The sequence below is a fragment of the Cervus canadensis genome, chromosome 26 (genome assembly GCF_019320065.1).
Source record: "Cervus canadensis isolate Bull #8, Minnesota chromosome 26, ASM1932006v1, whole genome shotgun sequence".
Lineage (NCBI taxonomy): Eukaryota > Metazoa > Chordata > Mammalia > Artiodactyla > Cervidae > Cervus > Cervus canadensis.
The window spans coordinates 5455611-5477396 of NC_057411.1; the positions used below are offsets into that span (position 1 = coordinate 5455611).

At 40.8% G+C, this 21786-nt stretch overlaps 1 protein-coding gene across 8 annotated transcripts; it reads right to left on the bottom strand.

Moving 5' to 3' along the window:
- Positions 1 to 1166: 1166 nt before the first annotated feature.
- On the bottom strand, positions 1167 to 20300 carry LOC122428419 (serine protease inhibitor Kazal-type 2-like). Of its 8 annotated transcripts, none has more exons than XR_006265701.1 (5): positions 20232 to 20300; positions 18741 to 18784; positions 11535 to 11644; positions 6291 to 6440; positions 1167 to 1461 (listed from the first exon to the last, which is right to left on the bottom strand). XR_006265701.1 is itself a non-coding variant. In XM_043448437.1 (5 exons), exons 1-5 carry the CDS (start codon positions 20284 to 20286, stop codon positions 1456 to 1458), a joined length of 231 nt encoding a protein of 76 aa, XP_043304372.1. In that variant the 5' UTR covers positions 20287 to 20300; the 3' UTR covers positions 1167 to 1455. The 8 variants fall into 8 exon arrangements, 2 of the variants coding, with proteins under 2 accessions (XP_043304372.1, XP_043304371.1); XM_043448437.1 differs by lacking the exon at positions 6291 to 6440 and adding an exon at positions 2440 to 2455; XR_006265702.1 differs by lacking the exon at positions 1167 to 1461 and adding an exon at positions 3007 to 3045.
- Between the last annotated feature and the right edge of the window lie 1486 nt (positions 20301 to 21786).

Consider the following 21786-nt stretch of genomic DNA (forward strand, 5'->3'; position numbering starts at 1 on the left):
TCTGGTCCCACCACTTCATGGCAAATAGATAGGGAAACAATGGAAACAGACAGACTTTATCTTCTTGGGCTCCAAAATCACTGCAGATGGTGACTGCAGCCATGAAATTAAAAGACAGTTGCTCCTTGGAAGAAAAGCTATGACAAACCTTGACAACATATTGAAAAGCAGAGAGATTATTTTACTGACAAAGGTCCCTCTAGTCAAAGCTATGGTTTTTCCAGTAGTCATGTATGGATGTGAGAATTGGACCATAAAGAAAGCTGAGTGCCAAAGAATTGATGCTTTCAAATTGTGGTACTGGAGAAGACTCTTGAGAGTCCCTTGGACAACAAGGAGATCAAACCAGTCAATCCTAAAAGAAATCAACCATGAATACTCATTGCAAGGACTAATGCTGAAGCTGAAGCTCCAATACTTTGGTCACCTGACATGAAGAGGTGACTCACTGGAAAGGCCCTGAAGCTGGGAAAGATCAAAGGCCAGAGAAGGGGACGACAAAGGATGAGATGATTGGATGGCATCACCGACTCAATGGGCATGAGTTTGAGCAAACTCTGGGAGCTAAGGACAGGGAAGGCTGGTGTGCTGCAGTCCATGGGGTTGCAAAGAGTTGGCCATAAGTTAGCGACTGAACAACTGACATTTTGGACTGAAAATATCTTTGTTGTGGGAGCTGGATGTGTTTGGCAGCATCCCTGGCTTCTGCCCACTAGATGTCAGGATCATCTACCATTCAAGTTGTGACACCCAAGATGCCTGTATAGTTCCAAAGGTCCTCTGGGGAAAATTCACCCAGGGTTCAGAATCACTGCTCTCAAAGAAGGGAAAAAGCAATTTCCTGCATTAACCCTGAAGGAAAATTGTACTGAAAGGAGATTATGTTTTTGTATTTTGTATCTTGCATTTTTAACTTTGTGATTCTTTTTGACTTTACCAACTCTGGCTAAAGTCAGCTCCAGTATACATATTATTTGCTCTGTGCAGAATGCTGTACCAGCTACACCTACATTGTACTTTCAAGATTTAGAAGAATGTGGAAGAATAAACCTTGCCTTCTCAAAAATGACCACTTCTCCCTTAGTGAAATTCACCCTTACTTGAGAGGAAAAGGTCCACATGAGGCTGCTGAGTGAGAATGGACAGTCGATAGCAAACAGTGGTGATTAAATACAGTGCTGATTTTATTCCAATTAAATAAAGCAATGCATAGGTCATATGGGCAATAAGCTTAACTAAAAGGATAACAGCCAAAAATGAGGATTTTGTAGTTGTTTTATCAGTCACTGCCCTCTTACACAACTTCAGAAAATCTCATGCAAAGAAATACAGGAAAAGAGAAAAGCGGGAAATGAAGTTCATTTAGTGTGCAGTGGAAGGTGGTTTCTCCAGTTCCTCTTCTGTGAACTGCTCCATCAGCATGGTCCACTTCGGATTATTTTAATATCATGACCATCATCCCTGCAAATTGAACAACCATAAAAACACGTTTATTATTAAATCCCCCCCCCCCAACTGTCCTGAGTTCTTGTGGCTAGACTAAAAATAAAATGAACCCAAGACAGAGTCCCAGGAAGAAAAACAATTTTAATTCTTGTGCATGGAAGTCTCATAGAAATGAGACTTAATAAGTGACCAAAGCAGAGAGCTTTTATACTTTTTAGACAAACAATACATTTGTGAGGAATTAAAGAGGACAAAGAAACTTAGGCTTTGGCTGCTTAAAACTAGTAAAGAATCTATAAACAGTTTCTGCTTATGGTAGTAAATAACAAAAACCTCAAAGACCATGAATAGGACTAAAGTCTGTTTTATAGTGTGTATTATAGTTTCCTGCTGAAAGATAATTTTCTTTCTACAATTATTACCAAAGATGGCCAAATAAGACTAATTTTTTCATAAAATAGGTCTAGATTCAATAAACTTGGCCTGGTTGTTTACATAAGTACAGCAAGAATAATGATTGACCACATAGACTCTCTTAAATCTGCTTTGCAGGAACTTTTTATGAGGAACTTCAGATTGAATCTTTAATAGCCTCTCAAGGATAAGAAGTCAAGCCAAGCATTCACCAACCCACTTCGTCTGCAATAGATACAGATTTGGGTGAATTCCTCTCTTCACACAAGTCTCCAAAGTACACTGTTTCCTAAAGATCCCAGGAAATGACCTTCCTTCCTTACCTGGTAAAGCTGCTAGGAAACCTGAAAGTAAGATTCTAGGCTGTTTTTCCAAAGGGCTTTATTGGCTCCGTAAAGTCAACCTTAGTTCCTCAAAGCTCTGTGGTCATATCTGAGTCTATGCATGTCTCTCTCCAATATGACATTCCAGTCAAAGCTTTGATACTACAATCAATGTTTCCAATTGTATTCTAAGAAAAGCAGATTCTTACTGAACTTATGCAAATAACTATATTGCCAAGAAAATAAGAATACTCACTGAGAGTTTCTGACTTCTGAAGGGATCCAGTAGAGAGAAAAAGAAATGTTTCAGTGCTGCTTACAAATGTATAGTGGACCAAATTGCTCTAAGTCATAGTTAGCTTAAGAGAAAAGACAAAAAACTTTCCTTAAATCTGGAGAAAACATTTTTAAAACTCAGCAATGTTTCAGATTTTAATAAATATTAAAAAATTATAATTATCTTCCTCAGTTTATTTAATCTTGTAGTGAATTCTTGTTCCACTTGATCTTCTGTTAAAAAATTTTTGAAGCCATCAATTTCTCCATTAGGGTTCTGTAAATTCTTATCCAGGTATGATTTTAAAGTCATCAGACACCTATATTCTAGAATATTTGTTAGATTTCTTTCCATGAATTTCCCTGAAAATAAAACACATTTGCAGAAAGCCTTTGTAGAAGCATCTGAGTAAAAGAGTTCAGTTCAGTTCAGTCGCTCAGTCGTATCCAACTCTTTGCGACCCCATGAATTGCAGCATGCCAGGCCTCCCTGTCCATCACCAACTCCCAGAGTTTATTCAAACTCATGTCCATCGAGTCGGTGATGCCATCCAGCCATCTCATCCTCTGTCATCCCCTTCTCCTCCTGCCCCCAAGTAAAAGAGTAACTGTGTGTAAATGATAAATGAGTTTAAAATGTCCGCTATTGAAGATATGATTCATTATAATGGAATTGATAAGAAAATTTGGTTATCTCTAAGACATACCATTTTAAGGTAGTAACTAGAATTATGGCTAACATATAATGACATATCCAAAGTTTAGGGATTTCATTTATTTTCTAGAATATTTATGTTAATAACAAATTTATCCATACAACTTAAGAAGGTTTATCATTTACTTGATAAATGTTTCCTATGTAATTTACATAAAAAAGAAGCCTAATTAGTTTAATAGCTCTTTAATAAGGACAGAAAATAAATTTTTGAGGTATCCAGGGGCCCTGTGGAAAACCCCAAAGTCATTTCCAGTTCAATTAAGAGTTGATTTGGAATTTGCAGAATTTGTCAAAAATATCAAACGTTTTTGAAACACATGGTCAAATAGGACCATTGGTCACTGTGAAACAATATTTAGCTACCCATATAATCAGTGACAAACATGTCCCTGGCAAATACAGAAAGCTAAATAGTTGTAAAAAACTTTAGTTCTTTTAATATTGAAAAGACTTAGGAGTTTTTTTGTGGGTGTCTTCTAAGTGATCAAAAACCTGATAAAGACAAAATATAGAATCTGGATTTCTATTAAAGGTAAAGAAAACTTTTTTTCTTTTACAATTTCTTATTAAGACTAGACCAACAATCTAAGAGAACTTTGTACTTTTAAACAAGAAAACTTTTTAACAGAGATAAACACCAAATTTTAATTTTGTACCAGTTTACTTTTGATATTCCTTTACTTAATTAAACTCATTCCAGTCTTAGTCTTGATCACACATAAAATTCCTTAAGATTATTTTTTCATAAACCTTTTGCAATTTTCTATGTTCATTTTATTTGTCCCTTGTTTTCTTTCCCATTTAGAAATAGCCAGCTTTAGGACAAAACCTCTTTCCTTTTCCTTAACAAAGGCACCTGTTTACCTTTTCTTAGCCCAAAACACTTAATACTTTTTTTTCATTTCTGGGACCTTTAACTGCATATATTAATTAGAATTATTAATCCTTTGAAATCTAAATTTTTGGAGGGAATAAAGAAGTAAACAACTGTGAACCGTATTTTGTGACTTGGCAAACTTATAAACACATTTCATAATTTCTAGAAATAAATGAATTTGTCAATAAAGCACAAGAGGGGCCTCCCTGGTGGTCCAGTGGTTAAGAATCCTCCTTGCAATGCAGGGAACATGGGTTCAATCCCTGGTAGGGGAACTAAGATCCCACTGGCCACAGAGTAACCCAGCCCACAGCTGCTGAGTCTGCATGCTCTGGAGTCCCAACACCACAACTAGGGAGCCCGTGTGCCGCAACTGGGGAGTCTGTGCACTGCAACGAAAGAGCCCATGGTGCAATGAAGATCCCACGCGCTGCAACATCTCTATTTTGGAAATGATACAGATATCCAGTGACCTCCCATCATTTAACTTAACAAACTCTAAGGGTGTAAATTAAATTACCGAAGAATTTAGAAAATTAAGTTCACTTACTGAGATGGCTAACCTCTTTTATTATTTGTGGGAAAGACTTAAGCTCTGTATTTGCCCTTGACAAGCAGTTGTAGAGCAGTGTGATTAACTCGAATTTGGGCAAGAGATCCTTTCAGCAGTTTGTGTTTTAAAAGGGATCTTTCCTTCTTTTTCGGTTTCAGGTTCTACCAATTTAGCCAATCGAAGCTTAGTCTCAGGCAAGGTGGGCTGTGTTTACATATCAAAGATATGACAATATTTATAACCTTTAAGGCCAAAGAAAGGCCTTTTAAGGTCAGTTTTCCCGTAGGAGTTTTGGATTATATTTATCTATTATTATAAGTCTTAGGGTAATTATTATTTTAAAATAATTTTTAAAGTACAGGACAATTTTGCTCTAATATTGTGATCTTCTATAATATCTAAAGGCATTTTAAGAGGAACAGGTAAGCTTTGGGGAATGGTATAAACAAGTGGGTCTTGATTTGTTTCTACAGTTGCATTTCTGATTTTGTAGTTTTGCAAGACAGAAAAAACCCTGTTTCTATTAGCCCTTGATAATTGTTTGTATTAAGCTTCCAGCTAATCTACTTCCTGGTTATTCCTAGGAGGGCCTGAGGAATTGTAGAGGAGGTAGGCATTTTTTTTTTAAAGGGGAATTTATGTTGGATCTTACTTTTAAGTCTAATTTCTGTTTTTTTCATCTTAATAAGGGACTCTCTAAGGCTCACCATTATAGTTTATTTTTCTTTTCAATTTGTTCCTCCCATAAGTACCAATGTAATAGTTATTTACAATAAGAACTTTCAAATTTTTTTCCTCTTAAATACAACCTGCTTAAAGGATCTTTTGACCTATGGCTGATTAATGTATGGCAGAGACCAACACAATACTGTAAAGCAATTATCCTCCAATTAAAAATAATTTTTTTTTTTAAAAAAGGATCCTTTGTCTGTTGATGAGTAGGACTTTATATTAATTTCAAATACAGACTCAAACCAGTAAGCCTTTTTTATGGCTTAACAAAAGATAAAAACGTGTTTCCAAGGATAGAGCTCTCACATGATTAAAAAGTTCACTCCCATGGATAGTCTAAGAAAATAAGGCAATGAAAAAACAAACAAACAAACAAACAAAACAAAAAAAAGGCAATGAAAGCTGAGACAACAACAGCCCATTATGGATAGAGACCCCATGACCAACTCCCCTGAGAGCTGGTATGGCCGGACAAAGAGAGTGCTGACTTTGTGTCTCAGAACTCAAGTCTAGTCAACTGGCCACCAGACACACCTTTCAAATGGCAGAGCTCTCAGAACATAAAACAAGACGGAAGAACACATCTCATGTGGTTTTATATGGAAGACCCACAGGAAGGTCTGTTTAAGTAGATGCAGGTCTGGTGAGAACCATTAACTCACCAGTCTGTGAGACCGGCTCAAACAACAGGCTCACAGGGCCTGTGGCTGCCGGCTGCCCCGTGGTTCTTCCTTCTTATGGCAGACAACACAACAGACAGAGACAAAAAGCAGTGACCATCTCTGAGAAGAAAGGAATTTCCAAGAGTTACCAAATACGAGGAGCTAACTCGACAAATATTTTCTCCTGCTATTCTAAATTTAGAAAGGAAATAAGGAACTCTCGCCAACTTCCCCTTCCACCAGGCTTTGCAGGGAGAGATCAGGAAGCTGAGGCGGTAAGAAATCTTACCTTCTGCTGGTCTGCATCAGAGGGCCCAGGATCTCTCAGCTGCAGGAGCCTCAGGTTGGGAAGTGGCTTCCAGCCAGGATCCTCCTGGCTCACCAACTGTCAGGGTAAAAGAAATTTCCCCCTCTACCCTCTTGAGTTCTTGTGGCTGGACTAATAATAAAATGGACACAAGACAGATTAACAGGAGAAAAAGAAAAATTTTTATTCAGGGTGCACAGAGGTCTGATGGAAATGGGACCTAATAAGTGACCAAAACAGGCAACTTTTATTCGTTTTAGACAAAAAAAGCAATACATTGGTGAGGAATTGATAAGACAAAGAAACTTAGGCTTTGGGTACTTAATAAGTGAAGAATCTGTACAGAGTTTTGGCTTGGGGTAGTAAATTTAAAAAGTAACAAAGTTTGTTTATACAGGCTTTTTAGCTTTAAATTCCCAATCTCTGATATAAGAGTGTACCTTCAGAGGCAGGAAGTGCATCTTTCACATGACATTAATTTCCTGCTTTCAGGGAGAGAGACAGAAGGGTCAAAGCATCCCTCATGCATTGGCTTTTTCTTAAGCAACTTAAATACACAATAATATGCTACTGTGGCACATTTTGGGGTAGCCTGCCCTGGGCCACCATATTGAAACATCATCTGTCATATTGAAACTGCCCCACTATTTGTATTAAAAAGACCCATGTCATTATACATTATATTCTCTCCAGGGTGACAATCATTTTTAAAGCTAAATCTAGGAAACAGTGAGGGCGAAAGCCCAACTCTGCTATTTTTCTCCTAACCCTAGGGCACAGGGAACTGTTAACATTTCCAAGGACTCACTCTTGAGAAGACCTAGGTAACTCACTTAAGACTGAGGTCAAAAAAAAAAAAAAAGACTGAGGTCAGAGAATGGACCCCTGAAATACAAACCAGCATATCTGGAGGAGAAGGCATGGTCACATGAGCTGGTCGGGTGTTTTACAATAAGGGAATCGATGCAATATATTTATTACTAAGCATTCTACCAGATAGAGTTATTAAGACCTATTTTCCAGCTAATAGTGCAGGGTGTGTAGGTTGCCTGTACCTTCTGACTTTAAAAAAACACAATATTCTGCCACGGAGTTTAACTATTAAATATATTCTTGTTTTATTTAATTTTTATTTTATATTGGAGTATAACTGATTTACAGTGTTGCTTTAGTCTCAGGTATACAGCAAAGTGGTTCTTTTTCCTTTTAGGTTATTACAAAATAATACATATGCATATATCCATTCTTTTTCAGATTATTTCTCCCATATAGGTTATTACAGAATATTGAGTGAAGTTCCCTGTGCTGTGCAGTAGGTCTTGTTAATTATCTATTTTATATACAGTGATGTGCATGTTAACCCCCAACTCCTAATTTATCCCTCCCCCAACCTTTCCCTTTTGGTAACCATAAGTTTGTTTTTGAAGCCCCTGAGTCTGTTTCTGTTTTGTAGCTAAGTTCATTTGTATCATTTTTAAGATTATACATATAAGTGATATCATGGTATTTGTTTTTCTGTGTCTCTCGGCCCATCCACTTGCTGCAAGTGGCATTATTTCATTCTTTTTTATGGCTGAGTAGTATTGAATATATACCACATCTTCTTTATCCATTCCTCTGTCGATGGGCTATTTAGGCTGCTTCCGTCCTGACTGTTGCTGCTGTGAACATAGGGTTAAATGTATCTTTTCAAATTATGGTTTTCTCCAGGTATATGCCCAGGAATGGGATTACCGGATCATACGGTAGTTCTATTTCTAGTTTTTTGAGGACACTCCATAGTGGCTGTACCAATTTACATTTCCACCAACAATGTAGGTGGACCTTTTCCCCAACTCCCTTTTCTGGCTGTAAGCATTTGCTGTATATATTGAGGTGCTCCTATGTTGGAGACATATATATTTACAGTTGTAATTTCTTCTTGGATTGATCCCTTGATCATTATGTAGTGTCCTTCTTTGTCTCTTTTAACAGTCTTTATTTTACAGTCTATTTTGTCTTACCTAAGTGCTGCTACTCTAGCTTTCCTTTGCTTTCCATTTGTGTGAAATACCTTTTTCCAGACCCTCCCTTACAGTCTGCACGTGTTCTTGTATCTGAAGTAAGTCTCTAGTAGACAGCATGTATATGGCACTTTTTTTTTAATCCATTCAACCAGTCTATGTCTTATGGTTGGAGCATTTAATCCATTTACATTTAAGCTAATTATCTATCAGTTCAGTTCAGTCGCTCAGTCATGTCTGACTCTTTGCAATCCCATGGACTGCATCACACTAGGCCTCCCTGTCCATCATCAACTCCCAGAGCTTACTCAAACTCATGTCCATCAAGTCGGTGATGCCATCCAACCATCTCATCCTCTGTTGTTCCCTTCTCCTCCCACTTTCAATCTTTCCGAGCATCAGGGTCTTTTCCAATGAGTCAGTTCTTTGCATCAGGTGGCCAGTTATCTATAGGTATGGTCTTACTGCCATTTTGTTAATTGTTTTTGGGGGGTTTTTTGGTCTTTCTTCTTCCCTCCCTCTTTTGTTCTCTTTAGAGTTGTATTTGGATTGCTTTTTTCTGTGTGTGTATCTATTGTAGATTTTTGATTTGTGCTTATATGAGGTTTTATATATCAGTCTATATACATAGATAAATAGAGATATATACAAGATTGTTTTAAGGTGCTGGGCTCTTAATTTCAAATGCATTTCCAGTATCCTGCCTCTGTACTCTCCTCCTCTCACAGTTGCTGTTTGACTTCACCTTTGTGTGTAGATGATTTCCTACCTTTACTGTGTCTTTGCCTTTACCGGTGAGCTTTGCATTGGTAATTTTCTTGTTTCTAGTCATGGCCTTTTCTTTCTCATCTAGAGAAGTTCCTTTAGTATTTGTTGTAAAACTGGTTTGGTGGCACTGAATTATCTTAGCTTTTGCTTATCTATAAAGCTTTTGGTGTCTCTGTCAGATCTGAATAAGAGCCTTGCTGGGTAAAACATTCTTGGTCCTAGGTTTTCCCCTTTCATCACTTTAAATACACACTCCCTTCTGGCCTGCATAGTTTTTGCTGAAAAAAAAATCAACTGACAATCTTATGGGGATACCCTTGTATGTCATTTGTTGCTTTTCTCATTTCGTTTATTCTCTTTATTCCTTTATTTCCTCTGTCTTTAATTTTTATTAGTTTGATTTATATGTGTCTTGGCTTATTCCACCTTGTGTTTATCCAGTGTGGGGCTCTCTGCACTTCCTGGACTTAAATGTTTCCTTTCCCATGTTAGGGAAATTTCTGGTTATTATCTCTTCAAATGTTTTCTCAGGCCCTTTCCCTCTCTCTTCTCCTTCTAGGACCCCTATAATGCAAAATATTGGTGCATTTAATATTGTCACAGAGGTCTCTTAGACAGTCTTATTTCTTTTCATTCTTATTTATTCTGTTCTGCAGCAGTGTTTTCTACCAGTATGTCTTCCAGCTCATTTATTTGTTCTTCTGCCTCATTTATTCTGCTATTGATTCCTTCTAGTGTATTTTTCATTTCACATATTATATCGTTCATCTCTGTTTGTTTGTTCTTTAAATCTTCCAGCTCTCCATTAAGCATTTCTTATGTCTTCTGAGCTGTGCTTCTGTTCTTTTTCTGAGACCTTGGGTCACCTTTACTGTCATTATTCTGACCCTTTTTCAGGCAGATCGCCTCTCTCCACCTCTCACTTAGCTGTTTCTCTGGGGTTTCATCTGGTTTCTGCATCTGAAACCTACTCCTCTCCTATTTTACTTTGTCTAACTACCCGTGTTGTGGTCTCTGTTCCTCAGGTTGCAGAACTGGAGTTCTTCTTGCTTCTGATGTCTGTCCCCTGGTAGATGAGGTTGATCCAGGGGCTTGTGCAGGCTTTCTAGTGGGAGGAACTGGTACCTACCCACTGGTGGGTGGAGTTGGGTCTTGTCCCTCTGGTAGACAGGCTGTGTCAAGGGGTGTATTTAGAGGCAGATGTTGGTGCAGGACAACTTTAAGCACCTTGTCTGCTGATGGGTGGGGCTGCCAGCTGTTGGGTGGGGCCAGGAATCTTTGCGAAAATGGAGACTTCTAGGAGAGCTCATGCCAATGAATGTTTCACAAAGTCTCTCCCACCAGTGTCCTTGTCCCCCAGTGAGCCACAGCTGATCCCTGCCTCCCCAGGAGACCATCCCAGACCCACAGGTATGTTGGGTTCAGGCTCCTATGGAGTCACTGCTTTGCCCTAAGACTCAATATATGTGAAACCTTGTGTGTTCCCTCCAAGAGCGGAGTTTCTGTTCCTCCAGGCCTGTGGAGCTCCTCCACGCAAGCCTTGCTGACCTGCAAAGCCAAATGCTCTTGAATCTCCTCGTCTCGATGCTGGACTCCCCAGGCTGCAGAGCCTGACATGAGGCTCATACTCTTACTCCTGCGGGAGAACCTCTGCAATATAACTATTTTCCAGTTTGTGGGTCACCCATTTGGAGGGTATGAGATTTGATTATATCATGAAAGCACGCCTACTACTATCTTGTTGTGACTTCTTCTTTATCTTTGAAGGTAGAATATCTTTTTTGGTAGGCTCAAGCTTTTTTCTGTCAGTGGTTGTTCAGCAGTTAGTTGTAATTTTGGTGTTTTCATGAGAGGACATGTGCTTAAGTCTGTCTCCTGTCTCCTAAGGGACAAAGCATTCTTGATGGCCTGGGACATCCCTGCTCCCCTTCCTGCTATGCCAGGATGGGTGGGGTTGATAATGGGCTAGGGTTTTTTACATAGCAGCGCCTCAGTTCCATGATCTGCCTCGAAACCCAGAAATAGCTATCATTCCTTCCCTTGTCTTCTTTCATTCCTCTGAAAACACACTGAATCATAACCCTGGAACTGTCCATAGACACTGCATGACAGACCCAGGTCTTCTTTCTTGGTGGTCGGCACAGACTTGAGTGATGAGGCTGCAAACAGCACCACTGCTACAAGCCTAAATAAATTTTGGGAAACTACCCATCCCTGGATAGTACATTACTTAATTATCTCATCTATAATTGATTAATCACACACTTCTTTTTCTAACCTTGACCTAGAAAATACACTGAAAGATTCTGGGTCTTTTTAAATGTCAGTCTTAAAACAGAGCTACTTATGTCACATTTGATTCTTATGTCCAAGAAGAGTCACAACCTGCTAAGTTATCAAAATGCAAGAGAAGAACTAAAGAAAATGGGCCTAGTTTATATTATAAAATTGTTACCTGATTTTCATGCATAGAACACACTCAGTGGGATAAGTGGACATGTCGCTTCCACACACAGGGCTAAAGTCCCTGGGACATCCTGGTAATTTATACTGATCACAGTTTGGCTAGAAAAGAGAAAGGAAGACAGAAATTGGAGAATAACTTGAGATATTCTCATCAAACAGCAGTTTAGAGGAGGACAAAGCCCTAAGTTTTCCTAGATTTCCTGGAAATATCCTACAAAAAGATGTCTTTTTCCATACAAAAATATGTTTTTTTCTAATACAAAAATCAGATGCAGTGTTGAAGCAGTGGATCAGTATCTGCTATGTAGGAAAAAGGACCTCAAAGGAAGGTTCAATATGGCTGATTTTTAAAATGAAAGTCCAAGGCATGCCACCAAACGTACTTAACTATCTATCCTCCAGCTTCATAATTTGCTCTTCACTACCACCTACGTGAGAACGGCCTGTTCCATTCCCCTAATTCCTTGGCATAACACCCAGACATGCTCAGGAATCTAATCTTTTTCTCTGGACTTTTAATATACTGGCATTTGAACAACATCATTAAAGAAAGTAAGTAGTAGGTTCAGGATTAGACCTTCAGGGTTGTTATGGGTTTAACTGTGTTCACCCAGAGACATGTGTTAAAGTCCTAACCCCTAGCACCTCAGAATGTGACCTTATGTGGAATTAGGGTCTTTATATAGGAAATTATGTTAAAATAAGTTTAGGAGAGTGGGTCCTAATCTAATATGACTGGTGTTCTTATAAAAGGGAAAGTTTGGAAACAAAGTCACACACAGAGGGAAAATCATGTGAAGACACCAAGAGAATGCCATTTACAAGCCAAGGAATGCCTGAGACTACCAGATACTGGGAGAGAGGATTGGAACAGATTCTCCTTCACAGCCCTTAGAAGGAACCAACCCTGCCGACACCTTGAGTTTGGACATCCAGCCTTGAGAGCTGTGGGACAACCCATCTCTGGTGTTCAAGTCACTCAGTTTGTGGCTTTATTACAGCAGCCCTAACAAACTGATGTTGGATCGTGGATCTCAACCCTCAGATTCAATGGAATTGAGGCCAGAGAGGTAATAGGTCTTGCTCGTAACCTCTAGTCTCCAGCAGGACCAGGACTAGAACTGGTCACAGTGGTCACACCAAAGCGTGCAGAGGCTCACTCTAAGAACAGGTTGAATATATGACCTGCTGTATTTGTTTTGTTTTAGTAATAGTGATCGTCTTTCCTCACTTCAGAATAAGTGTTTAGTACTCTGAATAAATGAAATATACCATTTCCTTCATATTCTATGGATTCATAGAGACCTAAGTAGACAGGGCATTGGCCAAACTCTGAACTAAAGAGAAACTTTTAACCCTTTCCACCCTCTGTTCAGCCTTCTATCTCCTTCTAGGAGCCTGATGTGTTCTTCCTGCTCAAGGCTCACTAAGATGATGACTTCCAGGGCAGCTTCCACAGGAGACTAGATACCCTTTTTCTCACTGGAAAAAGTTCCAATGAGATTGGGACAACTGGTAACTGGTCATTTTACTGAAAAAGTCAATTAAAGCAGGGAAACAATAACAAAAAATACATACCCTAAGCATTTTCTCTTAAAACATAAAAGAAAATAGGATCGCCAATCTTTTTGATGTAAGACAATGACAAGGCACATGGCCAGGGGTAATACTACTTACACTAAGAGAACTTCCCTTGCAGCTAGGTATGCCCACACGATCAAGATTAGGCTGACCGGATACAATGGGAGTATTGTGTAGTAGCTTCTGAGGACCTCCTTTAAAGGAAAATTGAGCCTGTCCTCTGGTTCCCCTAATTTTTAGTCTCCTTTGTCCATTCCTCTCTCCTGTTCCTGGGTGCATGAAACCCTCCCCTTTACAGACCGGGACAACAAAGGCCACATCCTAATGGCAGCTCCGTGAGCTATTATTTTGAATTCATGTTACTTGCAGCTGAATCTAATCCTACCTGACACCAGACATAAGACTTTTCCTATTAATGTTTCAAGGAATTGAGTTCTATGTGCTATCACTGCAAAAATCATACCCATAATAAATCACCTACGATTTCTTGTTTTGTTTTTTTTCAGAAGGGATTTCTCAACTGCACTCATATTTGGGGCCAGATAATTCTCTGCTGAGTGAGGTTGTCGTGTGCGTTGTGGGATGTTTAGTATTCTTTGTTCTTTATCTACCGGATGCCAGCAACAACTCCCTGGTGACGACAATCAAAATGACAGTCTACATGTCTCCCAGGGGTAAGACTACCCACTTTTAAATATGGCAAGAATGTAGAGACATGGTTACAACAAGGCAATGTACAATTAAAAAACAATCCCCGATTACTTACTATTGTTTTACCTACACCTAATTCAAGAGCAATTATTTTGTTTTAGAATTTGTCTTTTAGCAAGTCTCAAAAGTATTTGACACAGTTCTCATATAAATGGCTTTATTTCTTTATAATCATGTTTATACTGTCTTTACATTTTTAATTAAAATAAGACTGGAAACTCTCATAATAGGCTTGTGAACACAGCCACTTGAGTCTTGGTGAAAATATAACTCCACTGATGGGAAATAGTCTGCTTCATAAGAGAGGAGTCATACAAGATAGTAATCTACAACCAGTCAGTGATTGGTCTCCTGTGGAAATTATTCAGAGAGAAAGGAGAGGGGCATTTGTAAGTTGCTTAAATGGAGGATGGGAGAGTGAATTTTCACTGTTATTATCCCCATTTTCTGAAAGAAATTCAAACTCAAGAAAAACTGAGTCACCTGAACAAAAATATTATTGGGTATCCACTAAGTGCTGAAAATTGGGCACCAAACAATAAGACATCACAAAATATACAGTTTATTGGGGGGAGACAGACAATTACAATTCATTGCTATGATGGGGTAATTAAAAGCACTGGATCTGAAGTCAGATGCCTAGGTTGGAACTACAGTTGCACCATTTCCATGTGACCTTGGCCAGAGAGATAATAATGGTACCCACTGTTAGTGCTGTAAAAGATTAAGTGAGTGATTCTACACAAAGAATTTAGGACACTGATTGGTATCCTCTACTGTTAAAGAAACCCAGGCTATGTCACCCCAAAATATGGCTCCTTGACATAAACATTACTTGGAGCTAAAGGCAGTCAACATGCAGTTTTGACTTCCCCTTTACTGCCTAAAGGCAGAATATAAATTCTCATTTACTGGAAATGATTCTGGTTTCTTATCAGCCCAGAAATGGCACCTAAGGAACCTGCAAACAAATTTTATTCCATTAGTTTCCTCCCATTATTTATCTTCCTACTGTTTACCACCCTTGAAAGCCTAAAACTATTTTCCTTTGTCCTGTCATTTATCTACAAACATTGTTGTTATTCAGTCCCTAAGTTATGTCCAACTCTTTGCAACCTCATGGACTATATAGTATGCCAGTCTTCTCTGTCCTTCACTGTCTCCCAGAGCTTGCTTAAATTCATGTCCACTGAGTCGAAGATGCTATCTAACCATCTCATCCTCTGCTGCTTCCTTCTCCTTTTGCCTTCAATCTTTCCCAGCATCAAGGTCTTTTGCAATGAGTCAGCTGTTTGCATCAGGTGGCCAAAATATTGGAACCTCAGGTTTAGCAACAGTCCTTCCAATGAATATTCAGAGTTGATTTCCTTTAGGATTTACTGGTTTGATCTCCTTGCTGTCCAAGGGTCTCTCAAGAGTCTTCTCCAGCACCACAATTTGAAAGCATCAATTCTTTGGCACTCAGCTTTCTTTATGATCTGACTCTCACATCTGTCCACGACTACTGGAAAAACCATAGGTTTGACTATACGGACCTTTGTCAGCAAAGTGATGCCTCCGCTTTTAACATGCTGGCTAGGTTTGTCATAGCCTTCCTTCCGCGGAACAAGCATCTTTTGATTTCATGGCTGCAGTCCCGGCCACAGTGATTTTGGAGCCCAAGAAAATAAAATCTGTCACTGCTTCTACTTTTCCCCCTTCTATTTGTCATGAAGAGCTGGGACCAGATGCCATGATCTTAGTTTTTTGAATGTTGAGTTTTAAGCTAGCTTTTTTACTTTCCTCTTTCACCCTCATCAAAAGGCTCTTTAGTTCCTCTTCACATTGGAGTGGTATCATCTCATATCTGAGGTTGCTGATATTTTCCCAGCAATCTTGATTACAGTTTGTGAGTCATCCAGCCCACCATTCCACATGATATACACTGCATATAAGTTAAATAAGCAGTGTAACAATATATAGCCTTTACGTACTCCTTTCCCAATTTGGAACCAGTCAGTTGTTCCATTTCCAGTTATAACTGTTGCTTCTTGACCCATATACAGGTGTCTCAGGAGACAGGTAAGGTGGTCTGGAACTCCCATCTCTTTAAGAATTTTCCTTGGTTTGTTGTGATCCACACAGTCAAAGGCTTTAGTGTAGTCAATGAGGCAGAAGTTTTCTGGAACCCTCTTGCTTTCTCCATGAGCCAACGAATGTTGGCAATTTGAACTCTGGTTCCTCTACCTTTTCTAAACCCAACTTGTACATCTGGAAGTTATTGGTTCATATACTGCTGAAGCCAATCTTGAAGGATTTTGAGCATTACCTTATTAGTTAGTATCTGAAATGAGGACAATTGTACAGTAGTTTGAATATTCTTTGGCATTGCCCTTCTTTGGGATTGGAATGAAAACTGACCTTTTCCAGTCCTGTGGAAACACTGTGGCCAAGACTGGGTATTCCAAATTTGCTGACCTATTGAGTGCAGCACTTTAACAGCATCATAGTTTAGGACAGCTGGAATTCCATCACCTCCACTAGCTTTGTTCGTAGTAGTGCTTCCTAAGGCCCACTTGACCTCACTCATACTCCAGTCTGGCTCTAGGTGAGTGACCACACCATTGTGGTTATCTGCGTCATTAAGATTTTTTTTTTGGTATAGTTCTTCTGTGTATTCTTGCTACCTTTTCTTAATCTCCTCTGCTTGGTTAGGTCCTTACCATTTCTGTCCTTTATCATCCCCATCCTTGCATGAAATATTTCCTTGATAGCTCTAATTTTCTTGAAGAAATCTCTAGTCTTACCTATTCTTTTGTTTCCCTTTATTTCTTTGGATTGCTCATTTTAAGAAGGCCTTCTTATCTCTCCTGGCTATTCGCTAGAACTCTGCATTCAGTTGGATGTATCTTTCACATATTTATTGCTTTCTGTTAAATATGCAAGACAAGGCAGATTTCTAAGCCACCTCTTTGAGTTACTCATTTCTGAGTACTCCCATGTGTATGCACAATACACTTGTTAATAAACATTTGTTTGTTTTTCTCTGGTTGATCTCTCCTTTGTTGTATAGACCCCAGCTGAGAACTTAGAAGAGTAGAGGGAAGATTTTTTTCCTCCCCTACACTAGTATGGTGATGATGATGCAGTATAGTGTGAATGGAAACAAAGAGAAAGTGCATTTATGTCTACTTTGGAGGAAGAAAACAGGGTGGGAAGTTTCCTGGAAAAGGTCTGCACTGACATGAATACTCAAAGTTACCTTACCCACTGAGGTCAATATCCACGTATGTAAAATAATCATCTCTATTTATTTTACAAGGTCATTGTGAGAACAGAGATTGCATGGAAAAATGGACAGTGTCAGACCAGATATTAAAACAGAACTATGGCCCCAAACCTTAGCAAGCTAGCCAGGAAACCAGCCCATTATTGAGAATAACCAGTCCAGGAAGCCAACCTGCTGTGAATCAGACTTGTAAGAAATCAGACAGCTATCTCTCGTGACACCCAGGTAATCAAGCAGTGCGCTATGTACCAGTTGGCCCCAAACGGCTAAGACTTGATTAACAGCTGATATTTTCCCCAAATTTTACCCCTGCTTCCAACTTAGGCCCAATTAGAGAAAGCCAAATATGCCCTCTGAACCATTCACATACTATGCCTGCCTTTAGTTTCCCACCTCCAGCCTCCCCATGCCAACAGCCTCAATCAGGGCACACCTAATACCTTCCCTTTTTCCCATTATAAAGCTTTCCCACTCCTGTGCCTTTGAGTCTCAGCTAAAACACAAGTGACATGGCTGACTCACTTGCTACATCAAGCTCTGAATAACTAGCTCTTTTTTTGATTAACTTAAGATAATTGACGTATAGTTATTTACAATGTTATGTTAGTTTCAGTGTACAGCAAAGTGATTTTCTAGATTCTTTTCCATTATAGCTCACTAGTAGACACTGAATACAGTTCCCCATGCTATACAACAGGCCCTTCTGTTTATCTGTTACATATATAGTAGTGTGTATATGTTAACCCCAAACTCCTAATTTATCCTTCCCTCCCCCACCCACTTGGCAACCACAAATCTGTTCTCCGTATCTGAGTCTGTTTCTGTTTCATAGATAGGTTAATTTGTGTCATAGTTTGGATTCACATTTAAATGATATCACATGATATTTGTCTTTCTCTGACTTACTTCACTTAATATGATAATCTCTATGTCTATCCATATTGCTGCAAATGGCATTATTTTATTCTTTTTTATGGCTGAGCAATATTCCTCTGTGTGTGTGTGCAATCTTATTTTTTCATTCATCTGTCAATGGACATTTAGATTGCTTCCATGTCTTAGCTATTGTAAATAGTGCTGCAATGAACACTGGGGTGCATGTTGAATAACTCCTTTTTCTTGTTCTTATTCGGTTGGTCTTCCTTTACTTTCACACAATCTAATTTGTTAATATACATAAAATGTCTAATACAACGTATAATTATTAGGCCCAGAACCTTCTGAATCATCAAAGGAAACAAAGCCCTTAGGCTCCCAAGGTCTGAGCTGTTTCCTTTCTTTTTAAAAATTATTTATTTATTTGGTTGTGCCAGGTTGCAGCTTGTGGGATCTTTAGTTTGTGGCATGCAACCTCTTAGTTACGGCATGCGTTTCCCTGATCAGGAATCAAACCCTGGCCCCCTGCCTTGGGAGCCCTAAGTCTTAGCTACTGGACCACCAGGGAGGTCCCAAGGACTGAGCCTTTTTCAACCAGAATTTACAGTGTTATCAAAACGCCTGCCTGATAATCTGGTTTCTAAAGGTTCAGTCAACTGTTTCCAAAGGGGCAGGTCAGACCTGAAAACCAGTCTCCAACCCCAACCTTTGTGGGCTTCATTGTATTAGTCGAAACAGTAGAAGTGGTTTCTTACTTACTGTTCTATGTTCTGAATGTTGACTAAATTGAGCATTCAAAGAGGCTGCAAGAAGAAAACAGACATTTAAAAGGATATGATTAAGGCCAACTCTTCATCATAAGGGGTTTTTTATTTTTTATTTTTATTTTTTTTATAAGGGGTTTTTTAAATCCAGCTTGTAATTTATACAAGCTGTACCTTCTCCCTTTCTCTCCCATGTCCAGCTTTTGAAGAACTTTAGAAGGTATATTCAGCTGTATTCTGGCACCTCTCTTAGCAGGCACACAGAAAACGTTTGGTACAGTTCTATAACTGACCACTCTAATAGGTCTGCTTGAGAGAGGACTTTGGAGCTACATAACAAAAGTCAGAGAAGAGGCGCTCACGCCTTCCTCAGATATATATATATGCACAGGGTTGGTGATCCTCTCCCCTCACCCCCACCAGCTGCTTCCTGAGAAGCCAGTGGAAGTTTAGAGATCAAAGAAAACCTCCCCTGAGCCTCAGTGGGAGAATGCTTACCCAACCCTTGGAGCAACCGAAGAGGCCATGTCCCACGGCCCAACTACTGTTCCTTGAGGGGGGCTTCCCAGAGGAACAGGATGGAGCTTCAGCTGCAACAGAGCTCACTGCAGCTTTAGTCCCCGCAGAATGGGTCCCTGTATCCGGCAGGACATTCAGAGCCAGCGGAAAATGAACCCACAGCCGGTACTGACTGACACCTACCTCAGAGGTATGCCAGCCAAGAGATGCGAGCACCGGCTAATTCACAAACGGGACTGCAGGAAGACCCTGACTACTGCCCCCGGGGCTTCCCTAATGCCTCAGGATCCCTTGCTCTTTGCTCCACGGCCCTCCATCATCAGGGGACCATTTCCCCTCTCATCCTTCACAGTATTTAAGAAATAAAAAATCAACTTTCCTGGCTAAAAGAACCCAAAAGTTAGAGAAATAACTCAAAAATTCACGATATTCTTTTCCTTTGTTGCTCAGAATAATAAATACAAAGCTTACCACTAGATGTTACCATTTTAACTTCATTTTAAAGTGGGTGTCAAGTCTGGCTGGCCCGAGGCCCTTTTCTCATGAGTCCCAGAGTGCCTGGCACACTTGGCATTCACAATTCCTGATTCCTGTACATCTCCTGCCAAGGTTCTGTAGGGCCCCCGCTACATAAAAACCCGACCCCTGATCCTGGACTCCAGAAAATCTGCTTTAAGGGAGAAAGCGCAGGCAGCAGGGTCAGTAGAAAAGCCCAAGCAACAACACTGTGGCTCCAACATGTCACCCGCACACACCCCCGAGTTCGTGTCCTTAGACAATCGCGGGGCGGGCCTGGAACCGCCAGTAACGGGTGCGTGGAGGGGCAGTCGTTGGCGAGACCCCCCTCTACATTTGATCCCAGTCAAAAGGCCGAGAAGCGATGAGACCCCCCTCTCCACCCCTCTCCCCCCACCCCCAGGTAACTCTTCCGCTTCCCTTGGCTGCCAAGCCCACTGGTGACCATTACCTGCCGAGTCCCCGACCAAGAACAACAGCAGCAAGCGCAGCCCCACGAGCGCCATCCCCCCGCGCGCCATCCCCCCGCGCGCGCCATCCCCCCGCGCGCGCCATCCATCCCCCCCCCTTCCCCCCCCGCGCGCCATCCATCCCCCCCGCGCGCCATCCATCCCCCCCGCGCGCCATCCTCCCGCCTGGCCAGCCGTCGGGTCGGTGCGCCCAGCGCCTGCGCGCGGCACCGCTGCGGCCTCGGGCTGGACACGTGACAGAGGGCTGAGAAGGATGGGCAGGCAGGAGGAGGGAGGAGGGAGGAGGGCCGGGGAAGGACAGACGCGGGGAGGGGGGATGGAGGAAGTGGGAAAGTAAAGTAGAGGAGGGTGGTTACTAGCTTCCCACTTCCCTACCGCCCACCCGCTTCTGTAGGAGAAAGCGACTAAGGCGGCCCCGTCCCCGCAGCAAACAGGAAGGGTGTCAGAGCCCTGGATAACCTTGTGAGTGACAGTCAACCCCAGGTTCTTCAGCATCTGTATCCCAGAAACTGTTTGGGGACTGAACTTTACAAAGGAGGTCAGGGCTCTCTAGAAGCTTTCTAGTGTAGGTGTTGGGGACGGGGTCACACAGGAAACCCCACAAGTGCGTACAGTAATTTCTAAAATTAAGCTGGAGACTGGAACCAGCTGCCACTGCCAGTGAAGGGCCGAAGCTGGGTCACCACTGGAAGAAACAGTGAGTCCCTCCTCTGTCACCCTGACTTGCGGTGTCCCCCGTACACATCCTATTGGCACAAGAAGCCAGCTAGCAAAGCAGATGCGAGGTCTGCAGAATTCTGTAATCAGAGTCTGAAAGGCTGGGTGTAGAGCTTGTGGTTGCTGCTCAGTTGCCCAGTCATGTCTGACTCTTTGCGACCCCATGGACTGCAGCACGCCAGGCTTTTCTGTCCTTCATCATCTCCTGGAGCTTGCTCAAACTCATGTCCATTGAGTCAGTGATGCCATCCTCTGTCGTCCCCTCCCCTCCTTCAATCTTTCCCAGCATCAGGGTCTTTCTAATGAGTGAGTTCTTCGAATCAGGTGGCCAAAGTACAGGAGCTTCAGCTTCAGCATCAGTCCTTCTAGAGATGACATACCACAGCCTAATGGTTGGTGCCATCACGTGCCCACCCCGTGATGTCAACAACCTCAGATACAGGGACAAGAAGACAGTGTGCGCCAGGCACGGTGCTCGGCTAAAGCTCTGGCTAGTGTCCTGTTGAGGCCAGAGCATAAATTTGAAGTGTGTTTATACTTTTCTGAGATATATAATGTAAATTCTTTGGACAAGAGTCTTAAAATGACTTATTTTGATCATAAATATGTTTTTTTTTTGCTTTCATACCAAAATATTTTCTCAACTTTGTGAGATTTCTATCACCAGATATTAATAACATAGACACTTGCTTATAAACATCTTCCTCTTTGACGTTCAGGAACATAAACTGATATCTGAGCACAGATTCAGGGACAATGCTTAGAGTTGTGTTAAGAGGAATTTCAGCTTCAAACAGAAAACCGTTTACCCCTCAAGGT